This window comes from Micromesistius poutassou (genome assembly GCF_964030765.1).
Source record: "Micromesistius poutassou genome assembly, chromosome: 20".
NCBI lineage: Eukaryota > Metazoa > Chordata > Actinopteri > Gadiformes > Gadidae > Micromesistius > Micromesistius poutassou.
In genome coordinates this window covers 4912968-4932875 of record NC_140290.1, presented here as the reverse complement: position 1 = coordinate 4932875, position 19908 = coordinate 4912968, and the positions used below count along the sequence as shown (strand labels likewise).

Sequence of the window (19908 nt, the reverse complement as noted above, 5' to 3'; positions counted from 1 at the left end):
CTGCTCATTTTACAATCAAGCCATGTTAAAACTAATCAAAAGTGTCCTCCGATAATTCAGAACAACTTTTGAGTGAAAACATCCACCAGAGAATCAGTATGTGTTACCATTTGACAAAACACACATAAGTGCGTATAGACTTTAAGTGCACACATCAACTCAAAACACACAAACTTGCACACAACCCAACAACTCATACTCACACACACGCGACAATTTATGTATTTGGAAATGCAACATAGAAATGCATAAACAGAGCCATTAGCTAGCAACCAGTGATTAGCGATGTAGCAGAGGTATAATTAGAATGGTCTAATTACATATATAACCGTCTAATTACAGTATTGCCTCATTGTTCCTTTCTACCTCTAATCTACTACGCTAGTCAATCACGAAAGCATTTCACAGCCCAGAAAAAATAAGTTAAAAAAAATAAATAAATACATGGAAATAACAAAGAACAATCAGACCTTTTGACTTTGGTTGGGATTGTAGAACGTCAAAATAACATTCCAGGGGACAGCGTTTGGCTGAAAATATGAAGTTTTAAGAGAAACAACGGTATCTTAAAGTGTAATCTGGACTAAATGACAGAGTTAGTGGGAAAACAGGTGAAGAAAATAAGATGTTTTTTTTGCTCTATCTACATATATGCATTATTTACTATAAATGTATACAATATCGCATAGCTATAAGTGCAAGCGTCAAATTCAGAACTGATATACAGGCGAGTTTATAATGTGCCAGCCACTACCCAAGCAATTAGGTCCTGCAAAAAATGTAAGAATGTAAGAAACGTAATTACATTTGCATATTTGTCACTATAGAAAGGTTCTCATATACAAATGAAATACAAAACAAAATCGCTGAGATGTCTACCTTTTTTTTGTTTGTTTGTTTCTTCGCTCTAGCTGAGTAAATACTTCACAAATACCTTTTTTTTTTTAAAGGGCCAATACAGCCGCCTCATAATCGTCGTCAGTTACTATTCAGATTCGTGCCTCGTGGTTGTATGGTCACCCGTCGAACGGGCGTCGGGTCCGCGTTGCGATTGGCCACCAGCTCCTGCAGTTGCAGCGCTCCTCCACCAATGAAACAGAAGGCGGGACACACGGGGCCGGAGCAGTCCACGTGCCCCTCCCACAGAGGCCGGAGGGAGTGGGCGTCGTAGAAGGTGACCCGACCTTTCTCAAAGTCAAGGCACACGCCCAGCCGGGGGGGCAGAGGGTAGGTGACGCCCGCTGGCGCCGAGTGGCTGGGGCCGTTGGCGACGGGGTCCCGGGCACTGTTGCTATGGTGACTGTGGTGGTGGCCGCTGTTTTGGGGGAGGTAGATTTTGCCCATGCCCATGGTGAGGAAGCAGAAGGGAGGGGCCGAGTCCAGCGCGTCCTCTGCTCCGCTGTCGTGGCCGCTGTCGGGGTCGTAGCTGCAGAGGGCGAGAGACAAAGAGGGACACCTCTACAATCATCTCCGCTCGTCGCCTTTCCCATTGCGTCTGACGGCGAGCGCTTTAAAAAGGGGGGGGGGCTTACCGAGGACTGGCCATATCCTGGGGGAGATGGAACCACTCCTGTAACTTTGATTCCAGTCCGACTCCCACCTGTTCAACAGTCACATCAGTGGTTAAAGAACAAAGCTTCAAATCAAATCATCAAACGATCAAATGGATACTATATTTGCCTTGCCTTGACCAGGTAAGACCCTGGCTCCACTGAGCACGCCCAGTAGTGTCGGCCCTGTGTGATGGCCACGTCCCCCACCAGCAGGTCGGAGGTCAGGTGACAGGAAGTGAGGGCCAGGTCGGCAGCCTGCAGGAGGGAGAGTCCGGGAACGCTGCGGGCACAGCGCTGCTCCTTGCTGACGACAAGCCGGTCGGCATGGAGACCCCAGCGGGAGTCCAGGTAGAAGTTCAGCACTGAGAAGTGGACGAGAGGTAGGGAAGGGAGGAAAGGGGAGAACGAAAAAAGGGCGATCAAGGAGAGAAAGACAGCGGAAGGACGGTTTGGGGGGGGGCGGGCATTCATAAAAAAGGATACTTATCAATAGAGGCTTGGAGCGATCGGAGCAACAGAAGGATAAAGGAAGACGAACGGGAGCGGGGAGAGGGCGCTAAACATAAAAACATTGAGGCAAAGGGAAGGGAGGGGAGGAGAGGAAAGAAGGTGGGGGGGGGGGGGGGAAGGGGGGAGAGACAGAACGCCGACATGCATCTTCTCCCCTGACGGCGGAGAGGAGGGGGAGATAAGGAACCTTGGCGTAATCGGTCTCTGTGTCACCCGTTAAGGAGAGGAAACACAGACATCCGTCTATAAAGAAGCATGAGGAGGACCACACCGTCATACCGGGAGCGAATACAGGGCGTTAACCAAGAGGACCAGGAGTCAACCCAAACAACACACAAGAGAGGGCCATCCCAGGGGAGACACAAGGTACACCGGCAGGACTACAGCTCAGGGCTGGACAGCAACAACAACCCTGGATCTGGAACGGGGATCCATGTTGTTGTCCAAGATGGAGGTCTTAACGAGTCAGTCAAAAACCTTGCCAGCAGGAGCGGTTTGAATGGTAAAAAAAGGATAACAAAGGAAAACAAGGAAGGATGGATGCACCGCACTGCTTACGTTCAGAAGAAGGCATGTTGGTTGGCAGCGAGAAGGTGGAGGAGAGTGTGGGGTGACGGCTGTGATGGAGAAGGCCCAGATGAAACCAGATGGTGTGAGGAAGAGAGAGGGATGGAGATCGATGAATGTTGAGGATGAGGGATGGGGGTGGGTCAGAACACAGAGTAGAGAGAGAGAGAGAGAGAGAGGGGGGAGGGATGGATTGATGGAGAGAAGAAAAAGATGAGAATGGGCAGATGGAAAAAAGAGGAATGAATTATTAAGCGTCACTGATCTAATGCTTCCTGGTGATCTATTAAAAAAATTGCAATTAGCAGAAATGATTTCACTAAATATTGGCCACTGATTTGTTAATGACTTAGTTGACCCGGTAAATCCAATTCAAATTCATAAATAAGATGATGAAAATAAAACTCAATCTTTAATTATATACTTTTCTTTAAAGGCACTTGTGTTATCCCCTGCTTAACCAACAACGTACCGAAACCCAAAACCGTGACCCCAAAACCTGTGATACGAACCGAACCGCGAACTCTGCGACCATTCAACCCCTAACATCTACATCTATCTAACGTACGTACATGTTAGCAGCCTGGATCGGCGTCCCACTCCCATTGTACAGCGTGACCTCTTGATCTCCCGCCCACCTTTTACTAACAACAACAACAACAGCAACAGCAACAACAACCACAACCACGGCGCTCGTCCCCACCTGGCGCCGGCGGGGTGTGCAGGTACACCTCCTCGCTGTACTCGCCGTAGCCCGCCTTGTTGCAGCCGCGCACGCGCAGCACGTACACGCTGTCCATCTCCAGCCGGTCGATGACCGCGCTGGCGCTGCCCACCTCGTCCTGCCGCTGCCAGCCCCAGCGCGCCGCCGCCAGCCCGCCGCGGAAGCCGCCCCGAGAGCCGCCCCCCGGCACCACCCCCCGACGGCGGTACTCCACCGAGTAGTGCCAGGCGGGGGTGGACTCCTGGGGCAGCCGCCAGCACAGGAAGAGCTGGTCGTAGGCCAGGGTGCGCTGGGTGTCGATGACAGGGGCCAGAGGAGCTGTGTGTGGCGGGGGGGGGGGGGGGGGAGGGCACAGATTGGGATGACTGGTGTCTGTCTGTCTGTCTGTCTGTCTTTTGTTGTGAAGGCTTTACTGCAGGTGGCTTTGGTGGAAATTGGTGGAGATTTTTAGGCTGAATTGAATTTGTGCAATCAATTCTTTATCCTATAATGGTATGTGAATAGATCTACTGAATCGTTACGTCAAATATTTCAGTCCTTACAGCCACGCCCTCTTTCAACCTTATTTGGTGGCGGGGAAAATGGATCAAACCGGTGCATCATGCGGTCTAATTTGAGCCTCTTCCTTCTTCTTCACCTTGTATGAAGTGCAGCTCGGTGAGGAGTTTCAGCTCTTTGGAGACGTCCAACTGGAAGTGTCTGAAGGATGGGTCAGCAGCCAACTGGAAGCACTGGAGGTTCTCGATGGCTTTGCTCAGTCTGGCGCAGAAGGAGACAGGGCAGAGAGCTCTTAGAAAACAGACCAAGAGACGCGAGCTTGGTGAAGGTAGAGCGTGCTTTTTTAAAATATTTCTTTATTCTGAGTGCTTTTGAGCTAGGCTTTTCTTAATGGTTACATTGCCATAAAGACAATGCAATAGCTTTTGTGCTATTCGTTCTTCAAAAGCAGGTCTTTTGGCTCCATCTTGTGGCCATTCAATTAATGCCACTGCTCCATAGAAAGGTACAGACAAGGAGGGATAGGGGACAATATAATACAGTATAATTAAGTGTGCTATTCACATGCGCACCATAGACTCCCGTCATCCTTCCACTCTCTTATTGTACACCATTAAATGCTTTTGTGAAGTAAGGTCTGATACATAACAGTAGTTTGTGTAACCAGTGGTTTGCAAGATGTTCAGTATGCATTTGTCCTTTCATTGTGTACATGTGTGGAAACAGCGTGGAAGGGAGAATAGGAATTATAAAGACACACTCCAATCTATATTCAGCCTATTTTCCTCCCTGTACTACGTCATTTTCCCCATGCACCCATCACTTATGCTCAAAAACAAACTGATAGGTTACAGTTCATGCTTCTACAACCTGCTAGACAGTCACCATGAAAAGTGAATTGGATCTGTGAAAGCAAAAGGGTGTGGAAGATCACATTCCACACAAAAGTGATAGCTGCAAGTAAAACTGAACGCAATGCAGGTTTTTAAACCCTGTATTAAACTAGAACACCACTTTTACATTGGTTTGCAGTAGACACCGCCCTCTATCTAGGTTAAACGCTGCTATTGAAAGCATAACCTTATCGGCTGCTCACCGGATTATCTATTTACTTTAGATAAAAATGTATTAGGGTAGTGGGTTACATAGTTTTGAATTTTTTTTCAGATGGACTAAAATTGCCCTCTATGGAATAACTTCACTCCATGTTATTGGCCATTTCCGGGCCCCAGGTTACACCAATCATACAACTACAACTGGCAACACGCCCCTAAATCTGCTTATTGCGAGTGGGAGTGGCTTGAGGTTGAAAAGAGATCGAACAGCAATAGAGCCCCGCCCCTAAATTAAAGAACAGTCTACATTCTCCAACTTTACGATTGACACAACGAGGTGTGTGTGTGTGGGGCGCTAGCGGAGTTAAGGGGGCGGGGCCTGACCTGTTGTGAGTTTGACGAGCGGCCTGCACGAAGCTGGGCGGGTCCGTCTCCTTCAGCATCTCCTGGGTGAAGGCCATGAGGCCCGCGTGCTCCATCAGGCCCCGCCTCTCCGTCACCTGGCCCGCCAGCGCCTCCCCCCGCCGCTGGCGCGCCCCCTCCAGCGCCTGCGTCAGGGAGGAGTGGCGCTCGGCCAGCGACGCCGTCAGGTCCCGGATGCTCTGGGCCAACTGCTCCCTGGCGGACACGCTGTTCACCTGGGGGTGGGGGGGGGGGGGAGAGAGAGAGAGAGAGAGAGAGAGAGAGAGGGATGATGCTGTAGTGTTGCAATATTGTTGGTCAAAATAATACCATGATAATTGATTGATTGACTGGTTGATGGCCACGTTTGATACTCCACAAACTTTCCCGTTCTAGTCTAGATATTTTTCAATGGAGTAAATAGCTACTGTAGAAAAGCTATGAAAACCTATGAAACGTACCTCATGCAGCATTAGCAACAGTGGCCATCGATCAACAATGTATTACAACGAAAACAACATATACTTTATAGAAATATTATCTAAATATGTGCAAACCTCTGTCTGAGTGATGGCACTCTCTAGCTGGGTTATCTGGGTGAGAACGGTCTCCTGATTGGACAGAATGTAGTTCATCTCCTTGGTGATCTTCTCCTGTAAAAAATAAACACAGACACACAACAGACACACCATGGGGTTAGGAGACTTAGCAGAGTAACAGTAAAACAGTAAGAGTACAGTAACAGCAGAGTACTATTTCTGAGTCAGGACTTTGGGAACTTCCACACTGATCCGACAACGTAGACTCGGGCAGAGACAGTTGGATAAAGATGGCGTCATCGCACTATTCCTCAGAGATTGAGGACCATTTCTTTTTACCTCGTTCATTTGATAAAAAGTGGACTACATTATCTAAAAAAGTCAGCTAATATAGCTTCCAAGTCTTGGAAAGACTGGGGTGTCGTTTCAAACACTGTTTGTACATCCTCGAAGTTCGAAAAGTAGTCGCTGTAAGCCAGCACGTGGCTGTTTGAATGTACACTTATGGCTACCCACCTAGCTTCACAGCCAATAGGGGCAGTAGACTTAAAAGACGTGAGACCGCAACATGATCAACCCCCACCCATTTTGAATCACCAGTGTCATTGACATTGAATTGACATTTTCCTTACACGTTCCCTTTAATACCCTCAACCGAGGGTATTAGTACCTTGAGTGCCTGGTATGCATGGGCCACGGGCAGAACTTTGTGGCCCGCGTGGACGCGCCGCAGCTTGCACAGCGAGCACAGCAGGCGCTGGCAGGAGCGACAGTAGAACTGCAGCTTCTCCTGGTCATGCTCCGGGCAGGTCAGCACCTGGGTGCATGAACACATAGCCAGTGGCGTGATTACAGAACAACAACACTGCATAGAAAGTGTATCCTCTGCAGGGGAAAGGGTGTGAGTGTGGTGGCACTGGTCCGAGCCATGTTGTCAGTGGCCCTTTTGTGTCGGTGATGGACCTTCCAAAAGGTGCCCCGGCCTCCTTCCCTGATTGGAGGAATGGTTCGTACAGCACCTTGCTCCCTCCCATAGGCTCACTCCTGATTGGACCGACATGGTAGTGGTCGGAGCAGTCAGGGCAAGGGTTTCTTTGTAGCTTTAAACACATGTTGTACACAGGCTTCTTTGTCATATTACTGGCATAACTGTGCCAGTGTTGCAGGAACAATTATTATTGTATTACCTTACCTACCTTTCCTACGTGAGCTGCTGCTCTCTCTCTCACGCTCACTCTGTCTCTGTATCTTTGTCTTTATCTATATATATATGAACTGATTTACTCACTAAGAAATGAATGAGCATATAATATATTTAGAGGGAAGGGTGCGGGACCTTGGGTCTGAAGTTGAGCGTGGGCTGGACGTGTTCGTGCTGGGCGCGGGGCGTCCCCCACGGGTGGTACAGCTTAAAACATTCATTGCAGAAGCTGGCTCTGCAGTCCGCACAGCCCTTGGTCGCCTCCAGGGACTGGGGCGGTTTGCAGAACTGGCACATCACCGCCACGCTGCCCAGGTTCACTGTGTGTCTGTACCTGAGAGAGCACAGCACAGAGACAACAGGTGGAGGGGAGAAGAGACAGAGACACCGAGAAAAGAGACACAGATAGACGAATATCCAAAGGGGAGAGTGACACAAACGGACAGAGACGTAGAGACAAAGAGACAGAGAGAGAGACAGACAGGCAGGCAGGCAGGCAGACAGACAGACGAATATCCAAAGGGAGAGACACAAATGGACAGAGACAGAGAGAGAGACCGACAGAGAGAGAGGTATATCCAGAGAGCAAGAGAGCGAGCGAGCGAAAGAGTGTGTGACTTGGGGTTCTAGACATAAGGACCAAGAATAGCACCAGTACCAAAAAAAAGCGTTTTCACAGCGTGTTGACAGTAAGTGCGTTAACCATGTGTTAACCGTAAGCCGCTGGACTGCAATCCAGTGAAAGTGCAACATCGGCTACTCTAGCCATGTTGCAGCGAGCGCTGTGCTGCATTCCTCGACAGCGCAGCTCCGGCTGATTAATCACGGCCCGTGGTTGGAAGCAACACGCGTCCTGCTTCTTTTATTGTGCTCAATAAAGTTCCACTGACTGGCCATATCCCAGCATGCATACATGCAGTATATAGGACATCTGCAGTATGTGTTCTTTGTGCTAGTGTGTGTGCTAGTGTGTGTGTGTGTGTGTGTGTGTGTGTGTGTGTGTGTGTGTGTGCTAGTATGATCCCATTTTGCGGAACCACAACAAGGGTGTATGTGTGTATACGTCTGTGGTGTTTGTGTGACAATCATTAATCATGGACAATAAAGTATATTGAAATTTGACATTCCCATGAAATAGAAACGGATGGTTCATCGTGATTATTAACTAACATCTGTGTGTGTTTGTGCATGTGTGTGTCTATGTGTGTGTGTGTGTGTGTGTGTGTGTGTGTGTGTGTGTGTGTGTCTAGGTTGTGCATGTGCGTACCTCTCCACGATGCGTTCCAGAGTCAGGTTACGGAGGCAGTCTGCCAGTCCCTTCTCCCCCAGCTCCACGTCTTTCCCACAGGGGACGCAGGGGAACATCATAACCAGGGGAGGGCCGTCTTTACGCCGGCGCCCGGGATACGTTCCCACTCCTGGAAGAGAACCCGCGGAGGAACCACAGGTGGGTTCCCGGGTACACCGATGAAAAGGCCATTATTCTGTGCGCTACGGTCAAGCCATATTGAGTGATTATTCAATGCTTGCGTGACCGAAATTATGCATAATCTACGCCTGTAATAGCATCGCCTATTCTGTCAATCATCTCCCTCAATTGACTCAGGTTTATAATTACTTCTTGCATTCACATCTTTATTACTGTTATTGTGTAGACAGATATATTTTCTCTATATATATTCTCTATATTTTATATTTAAATCATAGTACGATGCTGTATTTTCCTTGAGACCCTCATTTCCCAGCTGGGATTACTAGTACACCTATCTTATATTATTAATAATAATAATTATTATTATTAATTAAGAAAAAGAGAGTAACATTACTCAGCAGGTACAGAAGCGGGGCGACAACAAACGTAACTGCGATTGCTAGGTTAGGATTGGCTCAAACTTGGTGAGCGACATCGTTGGTCATCAGTAACCAACAGGAACCACGCGCAGCCTTTAGGAACCACGACAAACAAATCTGCAACCAAAATTGCATTCCCTGTGTTTACCGGGTTCCCTTTGGCTTACTATAGCGTGTACTTTGACAAGTGAAGCTAGAGTAGCATTTCCTCATTATAACACCGCCACATGGACCCTCCACCACGCCCCCCCGCCCCCCCCACGCCCCCACGGAGCGCCTCCATCCGCACCTGCCCGGAGCAGCCTGTCGATGGGCCGCAGCTCGGCCTTGGGCAGGGGTCTGCGGGCCTGTCGGGGCGAGCGGGTGTTGGGCGTGGTGGCGGGGGAGTTGGGCTCCGGGGGGAGCTCCGGGGGCGGGTAGCCGCTGGCCACCAGCACCTCGGAGGCGCACATCAGGCAGACGCTGTGCTGGCAGGGGAGCACCACGGGCTGCTTGACGATCTCCTTGCACACGGGGCAGTGCAGCTCCTGCTCCATGCTCTTCATGTTGGACTTGGGGGACAGAGACACACGCGACAGGGTTAGGTTGGTTGTATACACGGCCTGTGAGGAGGGTGGGGGTGTGGAAGTGTGCTGGGAATTTAAAAAAAGAAAATAATAAGAATTAAAAGACTCATTCTGGAGGGTCTGAACAGGGGAAAGACTGTCTCTCTAATAGTGTAAGTATTTACTATAACATGGATAAGTCTCCTCCTCCCGGATACAGGTGACTCGTCAGCACACAGGTGATAGTTTAGTAGACACAGGTGCTTGCAGTAGCACTGCACAAGAGATGACATTCAGCCTTAAAAACAAGTGATGTTTTAAAGCACCAAGCCACTTAATGCCACTCTACAGGATTGCATGATCTGCGTTTTTTTGTATCCAATGATATGCCTTCTGTACACTACGAGATCATTAACCCTAATTGCTCAACCTGATGGATTGGTCAGTTGTGTGTAGTTTCTCAATAGTCCCACGTTCACTGAGCAATCAGGGATGATTGAACTCTAAAAAGGGGATCTTTTTTTAAGCTTGAGTAGATGTGTCTGGGCGGGGTCTTGCAGTGCATTGCAGAGGTTCACTAGAGGGTGACGTGAATGACTGCAGAATGAACCAATGAGAGCCGAGCACCGCTGTGTGGCTGCAGATAAAAAGTGACAGTCTCCATTCGTCCCTCTTCAATCTCTCTCTAGCCACGTCTCTCTAACGTCCTAGAAACAGTGTTAAAGATTGATTGATTTATATTAAAGAGGTAACAAACCATAACACCCCACTTGATTGGTGCATATAAAGAGGTAGAAAACACTAGCACACCCCCTGAGTTAATAGTAACCATCTGTGTTGCTGGGCAACTTTACTCAACAAAAAAAAGTTACTTTAGTGAGCACTACAGGACAACCGTTTAAAAGGAGAAGAGACGCAGTGCCGGTTGACATGAGGACTGGCCGTCGTTTTTTAGATGCCCTTCTTAAGATAACAATGGATATGATCAAAGATCCGAGGTCCGAGGATGCTGTACCACAGAAGCAACACGGTTAGGCCGCTGTTGCTACACACCACGACCCCTGCCGCACACAGTGCTCTAGATTGCTACAATGGCAGGACAGAGATTAACCAGTGAGGAGGAGGTGGAGTGGGACAAACGGACGGCCGGCCTGGATGTAAAATGGTAATGAAGGTCTTATCTAGGCTTCCAGCGTTCTCCAATAGCCTCGCATCTGCATTCTACCATCCGACACACCCTTCATCTGAAAGAGGTGTGTCACTTAAAACACAGCCAGCCTGTATTGGCCTGATGGGATATCCCTCGACAGAACGCCTATGATGGAGAAAAAAAAAACGACTGCTGAGGAATCTTGTGGACCACGTGACTTGCGGCGTTTTCCCTGGCATTGCAGCTGACAGAGTTAACCGGCATCGCTGCCTGGGGTATGCTGCAGACGGCATTTTTCGATGAGGTGATCGGTAGTGTGAGAAAAATTGGACTGACATGTCATCGTCCACGTGTCTTAAAACAGACCTGTGATTAAATGTATTTTTATTGTTTTTGCAAGTGAGGTGCTTGCCTATCTTAACATTGACATTTGTGAAAAATGCATGTTGGAGCATCAAGATAAAATACATTTGTAATAGATATACATACTGGGTCTCTACTGCAGACATTAGCTATAGCCATATTGTCACAGCCAAAGATCGTTAACAATTCAATAATGTTGATCACGCCTGACAAGAACAACATCTCAACATCTCAAGTAGTTCATACAATTACGGCAAATAAGAATCATATTCCCCCCTATCCGCCACCGACGTCTGTCAGTTCCCAATGTCAACTAGGCTACGGCCTGTTTCCTCATGGCTCTTTTTTTTTTTTCTATCGCAACCGGTCCCATACACCTATTATAGGGCAACACATACCCACTGATTTTCCTTAAAAGCCCAAAGGTAACCCGCGGTGCTGTGCTGTGGGTGTTGTAGCTGCAAGCTAAACACGCGTTGCGACAGCACATCCTACCTTCACCTGGAACCTGGGCGCCATGATGGTGGGAGCATACGGATGCATCGGCGCACCGAGAGGGCTATACGCTCCTTTAAAAGATGGGAGGGTCTAAAAAAAGATGCTCTACACCGCATCCCAGCCTTTGCAAGTGAACGTGAGGATAGAGTAGTAGGCCTATAGGCACGCGATCGGGCCACTGCATGGTTAACGCATGCACCATTTAACTGCACTAAAAGTAATTTCAAATATTGGTGGTAATGTGCGTGGTGAATTGGGTTGCAGTGAATTATAGTCGTGTTTCTCAACGGTCTAAAGACCGCAGCATCCCTTTTGGTGTGGCCGCTTCTTGTCTCCATGGAAACAATAACCCATCACCTCTTCAATTTTATTTTTCACAGACCCATCATTGTTAGCCTACATTCTCAAAAATTCACCTTTCAGGTTCTTTGGTTTCTTTTCAAAGGCCTGGGGATTTGCTATGATATTCGCTTCCATATTTTCACCAAACGTAAGCTCTTGGATTTTAACCTGTTATTGTGTCAAGTTATATTATCGCAATCAATTTAGCTTTCAATAAGACCATGTTGAAAGGGGTCTGCGAGGAACAGGTCCCTTGAAGATGGAGACGAGCCTTCAAACCTGTCGAGTGCTCAGGTCAAAGAGGCTTCTGGCAAAATGACTACTATACATGACAACCCACACAATACCCTACGCAATGCACTTAAAACCTTATACTTATGCATTAGGTCTACTCACACTCATGCGAACCCAAGCATCCATCTGTGTGACCGCTTTAATATCCGACTCTGCCATCTTAGAAAACGATAGAAGCCACCGCCGGTGTCGCGTCGAGCCGTCAGCATCTGAACGTGCCTCAGTGGGCTCTCCTCCTCTATCCCATGTGTTTCATCCGCTGGATTTTCCAAATGTTGTAGGACACAGACATTTTTTGCAGGAGTGTGCTTATTCTGTCTCGAATGGAAGGCCGTCCGTGTATGCCCTCGATATAGCTGCCTATGAGATCCGAGGAACAAAAAAACATATAGGCGCGTTGGTTTACGAATTACACCAGAAAAGAATCCAAGCTCTATTACACGCCGACGAATGAGGCGTCTTGGTTTAGGCCCCGCCCCCCAACCTGCCTGCCGCTCATATCCACCTTATAGCAGTCACACGGTAGTATCTTTAGGGTTTATGAGATGCTTTTGAAGAAAAAAGAGCTGTGTATGTTTGTGTGAGGCATTTTATTATTTGTAACCTTTACGAATAGCAATATCTAATTTTGCCTCTTTCCCCCCCCGTCCCCGTCTCTTTTATAATCCGATTTTCTTTTAAAACCGGCCCAAAACCAACTCCTTCCCGCTATAGCCTACCTGATATCATTCCGTGTTGTGAAACCAGTTTGTAAAAAAATAAATAAAAAAACAAAGACACGGTGACACTCAATGTCATCGTCTATCACTAGCCTCTCTGTAATTGCCTGCAGTCGTTCCTTCAGGCCTGAATTGCGTGAATCCTCATCGGGCTAGTGATGATAAGGGACAGTAAACTGATCACCTTTCTGGTGGCGAGCTGAATCGGGGGGCAAGGGGAGAGCTGCCAGACTGACATGTTCACAGCAAACCCTAATGCATATGGGATGGCCAGGGATCGGATGCTGATGGAAATAACTGGGAGCGAAGAGCGCCACACAGAGGCGGATCTGGGGTCTGTCGTGATGGACTGACAACACGCGTGGGGATGACAACACGCGTGACAACACGCATGGGGTTGTTGTTTTTGCACACATTTGTTGAGTAATTCAAAATATTCAGAGCATGTAAACATAGGCCTACAGGTCTCATTCCAACTAGCAGACTGCGTCCTCTGGTGGCTAAAGATATGAAGGGCTGCACATAGGCGACTGTGCCACACCTGTTGCGTTTTGGTTCTGCAGCTATTTAAGTTCTATATATCAGCGCTGTATTTTCCTAGCCTGGAAATCCAGACCCACATCCTCGCTGAGAAAATTCAAATTGTGCTCTCGCAAGAACTCTGAATTTCCAGGGTAGTAATTTCCCACGGCTTGGCGGGAAGATGCACCATAGGTTGCTCTGTGCTGGGCTGGGCTGATTTATGAATGGTTTGTAAACCTACACTGATCCATATCAAACCATGCACTCCACCCACAACTGAAACGACACACTCACGTCTCAATGCTGGTTCTGTTCGTAATGTAATGTTAAATAAATAAAGAATAAATAAAAAAATTGAATTATAAATAATGTTACCCTCAGTCAAAACATGTGTTGTGTCCCCTTTATTGTCCAACCCTACGGCTGGGTTGTGAAACAGACCAGGAACCTGACCTTGTTGTTGTACTATGATATCATCTATGGTCGGCACAAAACAATAAATTATTCATTATTTCAGAAAAAAAAAAAAGAAAAAATAGAGGCAATTAGGATGACCTCCTACTGTTCAACAGCCAGCCAGGAAGTTGTGAATATCCCAACTTCTCGACAATCTATCGACTGAACTCATCATTAGAACTTCAATGCACCTCATGTGACGACTACGACCCAGGACACGGTTGCTAAGGTCCCGTCTGCATTAATTCATGTGCATTTCTTTATCAGGCAATCAATTTGGGTTAGGTGGTTCCATGGGTGTACGGTATCTGACAGGGTCTTCAGGGCAGACAATAGATGGCTGAAAGGTGAGATGTATAGGTGTTGAGCTCACTGTTAACTTCAGCTGTGTTTACGCTTCACGTCTATTCTTTTCCAGATATCCTGTCCACACACAGGTAAGAGAGTGGAACAATTTGGAGAAATGCCATACTATTTATGGGGATGCTGTAATTTCAACAAATATGCGTCTGTTTTAATAATGTCTGTTTAAATGGTTGATTTATGTGGACTATCAATTCTTTTCTAGCTCTCCCGCTCATTCTCAAGCAGAGAAATATGAGCGAAAAGTTAACTGCCCTGGAATCAGGTCTTGCCCTTATATATGGCACATTTTTGAAATATGTATCTAGTGAAGAAGGCGATGATCCCACAACAATTAGCAAGAAGGAACTTTGTCAGCTGATTGCAGAACAACTGCCTCACCTTGCAGGGGTGAGTCACACGTTCAAGTTCAATTGCTATGCTTACATGCATATATTTATTTGATTTTTGGGGAAAAAAATGATGTGTTGTACTTGCTGACTATTTGTTCAAGTTCAAGTTCAAGTTTTATTTATCATGTACTCATAAATCATAATTTATCAGTATTGACAATTGTTGTGCTCAAATGTCTGTTCAACTTAAAGAATAAATAAAATACTGGAGTTAAGGATGGAGAAAAAGGGTAGAATAAAAAAAAAAGAATAATAATGTTCAAGGACAGTTCAGCATCCTGATGGCATGAGGGTAAAAACTATCCCTGTATCTGCTGGTACGAGTCCTTATGCTCTTGTAGCGTCTTCCAGAAGGCAGGAGGGAGAAAAGACTGTGGCTGGGATGACTAGGGTCAGAAATGATCCGCTTGGCCTTTCTCCTGCAGCGCTGGCTGTAAAGGTCCTGGATGGATGGTAACACAGTCCTTGTAATACGTTGTGCAGATTTGACCACTCTTTGTAAAGATTTCCTGTCCTGGGCATTGCTGTTACCTTTTTGTTATTTGGTTAATATAGGTGCACAAACATGCATCCATGTATTGTAATCTAGACCCAATCAGGACCCAATATAATAAAACATAGACATACACATTTGGCCAGAAAGTCATCCAGTTTTCGGGCCCTTCTTCATGAGCTTCAAAGCAAGCTGAGACGGAGGGAACTTCTGACATGGAGCCTGTCAGAATAAAAGCCATGAGTGAAAGCTGTCAATGCAACTGTCTGGCCTCGGGTCTTGCTTCATCTCTGCCATGCAAACTGTGTAAAATAATGTTACTTATGTGGTGTTGTATGTTGTTCACTGTATGTTAGAATGCATTTTATTGTGTGCTGCTGCCGTCATGGCCAGATGTCTCTAGTAAAAGATGTTAAATCTATAAAGCATGCATGTTGTGGTTGATGTGCCTCTTGCAGAACGACATGGCTGAGCAAGTGATGATGGAGCTGGACTCAGACATGGACGGCACCCTGAACTTCATGGAGTACTGTAGCTTGATCACGTCTCTGTCCATGATCCTCCACATCATAGTCTCTGGGGATCTTTCATAGTAATACATCAATCTCATCAATAAAATGACATTCAGTGTTGTTGTACTTAGACGCTCGTGCCTGTGCTTATTGTCTGTCATCATTATTGGGTCAATTTCGTTGAAACACAAACACCAACCCACCAGTCTCAAACACGAGGCTGGTGTTCCCTAGGTGTCCTCAAGGTGTATAGTCTGGCCATGGATGAATGAGGATAACTCATGTCAAACATTGTTGTTGAAAGCTAAATACTTAAATGCATTTTACATTTTTATTTGTACTTTTTGGCTTGCAGATGACTGCTTAGCAGCCATATGCTCCCAGTGGCTCTCCAGCCTGCTTTTATTTGTGGATAAGGTGGAGGAAGGGTTCAATAGAGGGTTGCCTTGTGCTGGTGAAGGTGGTGGTGGTGGAGGTGGTGCTGATACTCGTATGGCTCCGCCTCCTCCCACTGTATTGAGAACACTGGCGGATAGGATTCCCCTGAGGAAACAACGGTACCCACAATAATGTAGGTATTTTATTGAGGCTTGAAGTTTCCCTCAAAGTTGTCTTAGGTAAACTACTGTATATCTTTAAATCATACTTCAGTTGGAATATCCCATTGTTTGGATTTTTCTAAATGTATATTTTTGCATGTTTGTATATTTGGTAATTGAATAGTGTTTTTTTCTAATGTTCTTCCAAATATGCTCCATTGCAGTACCGCGGTTTTACGCTACTTGTTGCGCTGGTGGTGCCACATGGACATACTGTATATGCTAATCGCGCTTACTCTAGATTGCCAATATACGATCCGATCGCTAGAGGGCGTCAGGACTGCAAGAAATACAGTTGAAGTTACGTGGATAACCATTTCTAAAAGAGCGAACATTTCTTTGAAAATATATTAAAATATTTCATAGAAGTATATTAAACAGCACTCTTTAAATTATGTGTTTGGGATTGGAGCGACATAAGTGTTATTTTAATGATACATTGCACGTCATACAGTGATAGAAAATCAAATACAGCTATATAAAGCAAGAAGAAAGTTTACAATTAAAAAAATCTGGACATATTTAAAACTGTATAGTTTAGTCAGCACTGTGAAAACTCATATCTTAAATTATATTTTCTCTGATTTAGGATGATAGTCAGAGCTAAAACTGCCAGCAACAATCGGATATTAATAGTAATCTCTGTTTAACGTCAAAAAGCGGGGATTTACTTCCGGGAAACAGGCATGGTGGTTTGTTTTTGTTTTGTTATCGACAGCCATACAAGAATAAATAATCAAATGCATGAACCCGGTGAAATCAAATCACTGTATTGGTTGCGATACACAAACAGATTTTCAGCATTACATTTGATTAGCTTATTCCCCATCGATCGCTTTTTTTACTTTTTCTCAATGGAGCCGACACGGTCGTTCTCGAGATTCTGGTTCCGGTTTTGGTCGGTTTTGGTGTGAATCAATGAGCACTAACGTTTCGTGTGCGTGAGGTGTAAATGCAGGTAGTCTGCAAAGATCTGCATATTCTCGCTGAGTGGCGACGTAGCTCTACACAAACGAGTCCATCCTTTGCGGAGAGAACAGTTAACTTGTAGAGGTGTTGGATGAGCAAGGAGGGACTGCCCACCCTTCTGGCCAAAGTGCGTGTGGAGATGACTTGATTGACCTGTGCACACTGTTTACTCAATGTGCAACAAGTCAGGTGTGCAACCTCACCCAGCCCCAGAGTCATAATGACTCAGCCAGGCGAGGCTGCTTAAACCAGCCATCATCCACACACACTCCCACAGTGGCCATTGGATCCTCAACTGTCTGACTGTGATAACCAGGGTGTGGTGAGCGTATTAGTGTAATCTACCAGTTGTGCTGCACCCAGGTGACTGCCACACACGTGTATGTATGACAACTATCACACACACACATTGCAAAAGCATTGCATTGAAAAGCACTATATATCACTTATTATCACTTAATTATCCCAACATAAACTAATGGCAACCGGTGCAGTTATAGTTCTATAAGAAGTATAGTGTTCAACAAGGTCATATATACTGATTTGTTCATCATACAACCTCTGCTATAACAAGGAGTAATTAATTATAAAAATTGTAAGTCAGCTAATAAAAAAGTTCCTTCTATTACTGGTGAAAAAGGACCCAGAACACAGAGATCTGTAGTATTGAGGCTCCGCAGAGGCGAATGCAGAGTACCATACGGCCCTTCATTGTGGATCACAAGGGGAAGGTGGGGGCACAGGAGGGGAAGGGAGATGTGATGTAGACCTCCGGACTTCCCATAACATCCAGGATTAGAAACTAGTCGAACGGTCGTAACAGGGAGCCAGTGGAGGAAGATGGGTATAGATTTAGTGGGAAGGCACCATAGGTCATGAGACAAAGCGGCTGACCTGAGAATACAAGTGCAGGGGCCATGAGGTCTCCTGCTCCGTTCTGCAAGCGATTTGAATTCGCCCTGCAGCAGGGTCTGGAGAGGAGCAGTACGTTTCTTTCTGCTTCTGATGCGCTTTTGCGGGAGTCAATCACCAAGCTGCCTTTTCCCCCTGGCTATTGGCTGGTTTAACACAATGACGACAGGGAAGCGACGGCAAGCAGCCAATTGCGTACAGAGTCATTTGAACTAGGCCCGTTGATCACGCCTGCTGTTAAGCCTGTTTAGTAAATGCACATAATTTAAGATAGGATAAGACAATTGTTTATTAGTCTCACAGTGGGGAAATTTGCAGTGTTACAGTAGCAAAGAGCAAAGACGATAGTGCAAATAAAGAAATAAAAATGACAGTCGTGCAAAATACAAAAAAATACAATGTGTGTGTGGTGGTGTAGGTGGGGGATGTTGACGCCTGAGGAAGTCCATCACCAGCTCCTTAGTCTTCCCCCTGCGTTCCCCTGTACTCAGTGTCGTCCCCGTCCCCGACGACCGCAGTCATCAGAAAACTTCTGGAGGTAGCAGTGTGAGAGGTTGTATGAGAAGCCTGCAGTGTAGAGGGTGAAAAGTAAGGGAGCCAGTACAGTTCCCTGTGGGGCCCCCGTGCTGCAGACCACCGTGTTGGACTGGCAGTCCTTACTCCTCACATACTGTGGACGGTTTGTGAGGTAGTCCAGGACCCAGGCAGCGAGGTGAGGATCCACTCCCGCGTGTTCCAGCTTGTCCCTCAGCAGTGTGGGCTGGATGGTGTTGAAAGCACTGGAGAAATCATAGAACATGATCCTCACAGTGCTTCCAGCTGTTTCCAGGTGGAAGAAATGTTGGATTTGGAACCAATTCTGGCCAATCAGAGACCAGCTCCAATGCATGCAAAAAATGATGACACATGCTGCCATGATCATCACATGGCAACATAGATATATGCTATCTGTTGGTGTAATATAGATCTTTCTGATTAGTGACCTATAATGCTTACTTCCTACCTGTAAAGATTAGACCACAACTATGTTACTTGGTGGTCATGGTGACCCAATCACATATGCTTGTAGGTGTGGGCCATGGTTTGGTTGAGTTGATTAGATGGATCAGTTAACAAATATATGTTTACCATGCTTTGGTGAAGAGATACTTAATATAAGTGGGTGAAACAGTAGGTTTGAAATTAATGTTGTCTTTACAGCCAATCACATCAGTGTATGAGCAAAGCAAAAATGTGTATGTGCAATGCAGTTTCATTTTGGGTGAATTTAAGGTTAACAACTAAGATGCTCATGGCAGGCACTTTAAAGAAAAACAATGTACAATAAAGAATGGGCCTTAAGTCAATAAAACCATACATCCAGTTATTGGATGTTTTATTTTATTGTTATTGGAACGTTTGGCTTATATATAATATATATTTTAAAAATATGATATAAAAGTAATTTTACATATTACAGTATTTTTGTTATTTTCCAGTGCTTCACTTGTAGGCCTACTGTGGTATGAAAATAATCATTTGTTTTATACGTTTCATTCTTTTCCATAGGTTACCTTATTTTTAATCTTTCTGCTTCAAATCCTCTTTCTCTTTGTCTCTTCCAACTAAGATATTTAATGATAATAAAGTTTTAATTTAAACGTCTCAATTCAAAAAGCACTGAAAACATGTCCAAGTCTACTGTTAAATCCAGATGGCCTATTGATGGTTGGTTTAGCAGTTGTATAAATAATCAACTTAATTATTGTTGTGGTGAATCACTTTAATCAAAGCATTGCAAGGGTCATTTACAATCTGTTAAGGAAGTGATTTACTGTCTAGGTTACTTTAACAGAAGCCTGCGCCAGAGATCATTGCCACATATTTTCTACTCAACTCT

General features: G+C 45.9%; 1 protein-coding gene across 2 annotated transcripts; it reads right to left on the bottom strand.

Moving 5' to 3' along the window:
• Window positions 1-978: 978 nt before the first annotated feature.
• trim46b (tripartite motif containing 46b) lies at window positions 979-12251 on the bottom strand (the record flags this gene model as incomplete). 2 transcript variants are annotated; one of them, XM_084484359.1, is made up of 12 exons in its annotated part: window positions 979-1426; window positions 1533-1600; window positions 1686-1915; window positions 3334-3672; window positions 3992-4113; window positions 5292-5545; window positions 5867-5962; window positions 6519-6665; window positions 7185-7383; window positions 8317-8467; window positions 9163-9451; window positions 12195-12251. In XM_084484359.1, the coding sequence occupies 12 exons, from the start codon at window positions 12249-12251 to the stop codon at window positions 979-981; spliced, it is 2400 nt and encodes a 799-aa protein (XP_084340485.1). The 2 variants fall into 2 exon arrangements, with proteins under 2 accessions (XP_084340485.1, XP_084340486.1); XM_084484360.1 differs by lacking the exon at window positions 12195-12251 and having other exon boundaries at window positions 8317-8464; window positions 9163-9445.
• Window positions 12252-19908: the final 7657 nt, after the last annotated feature.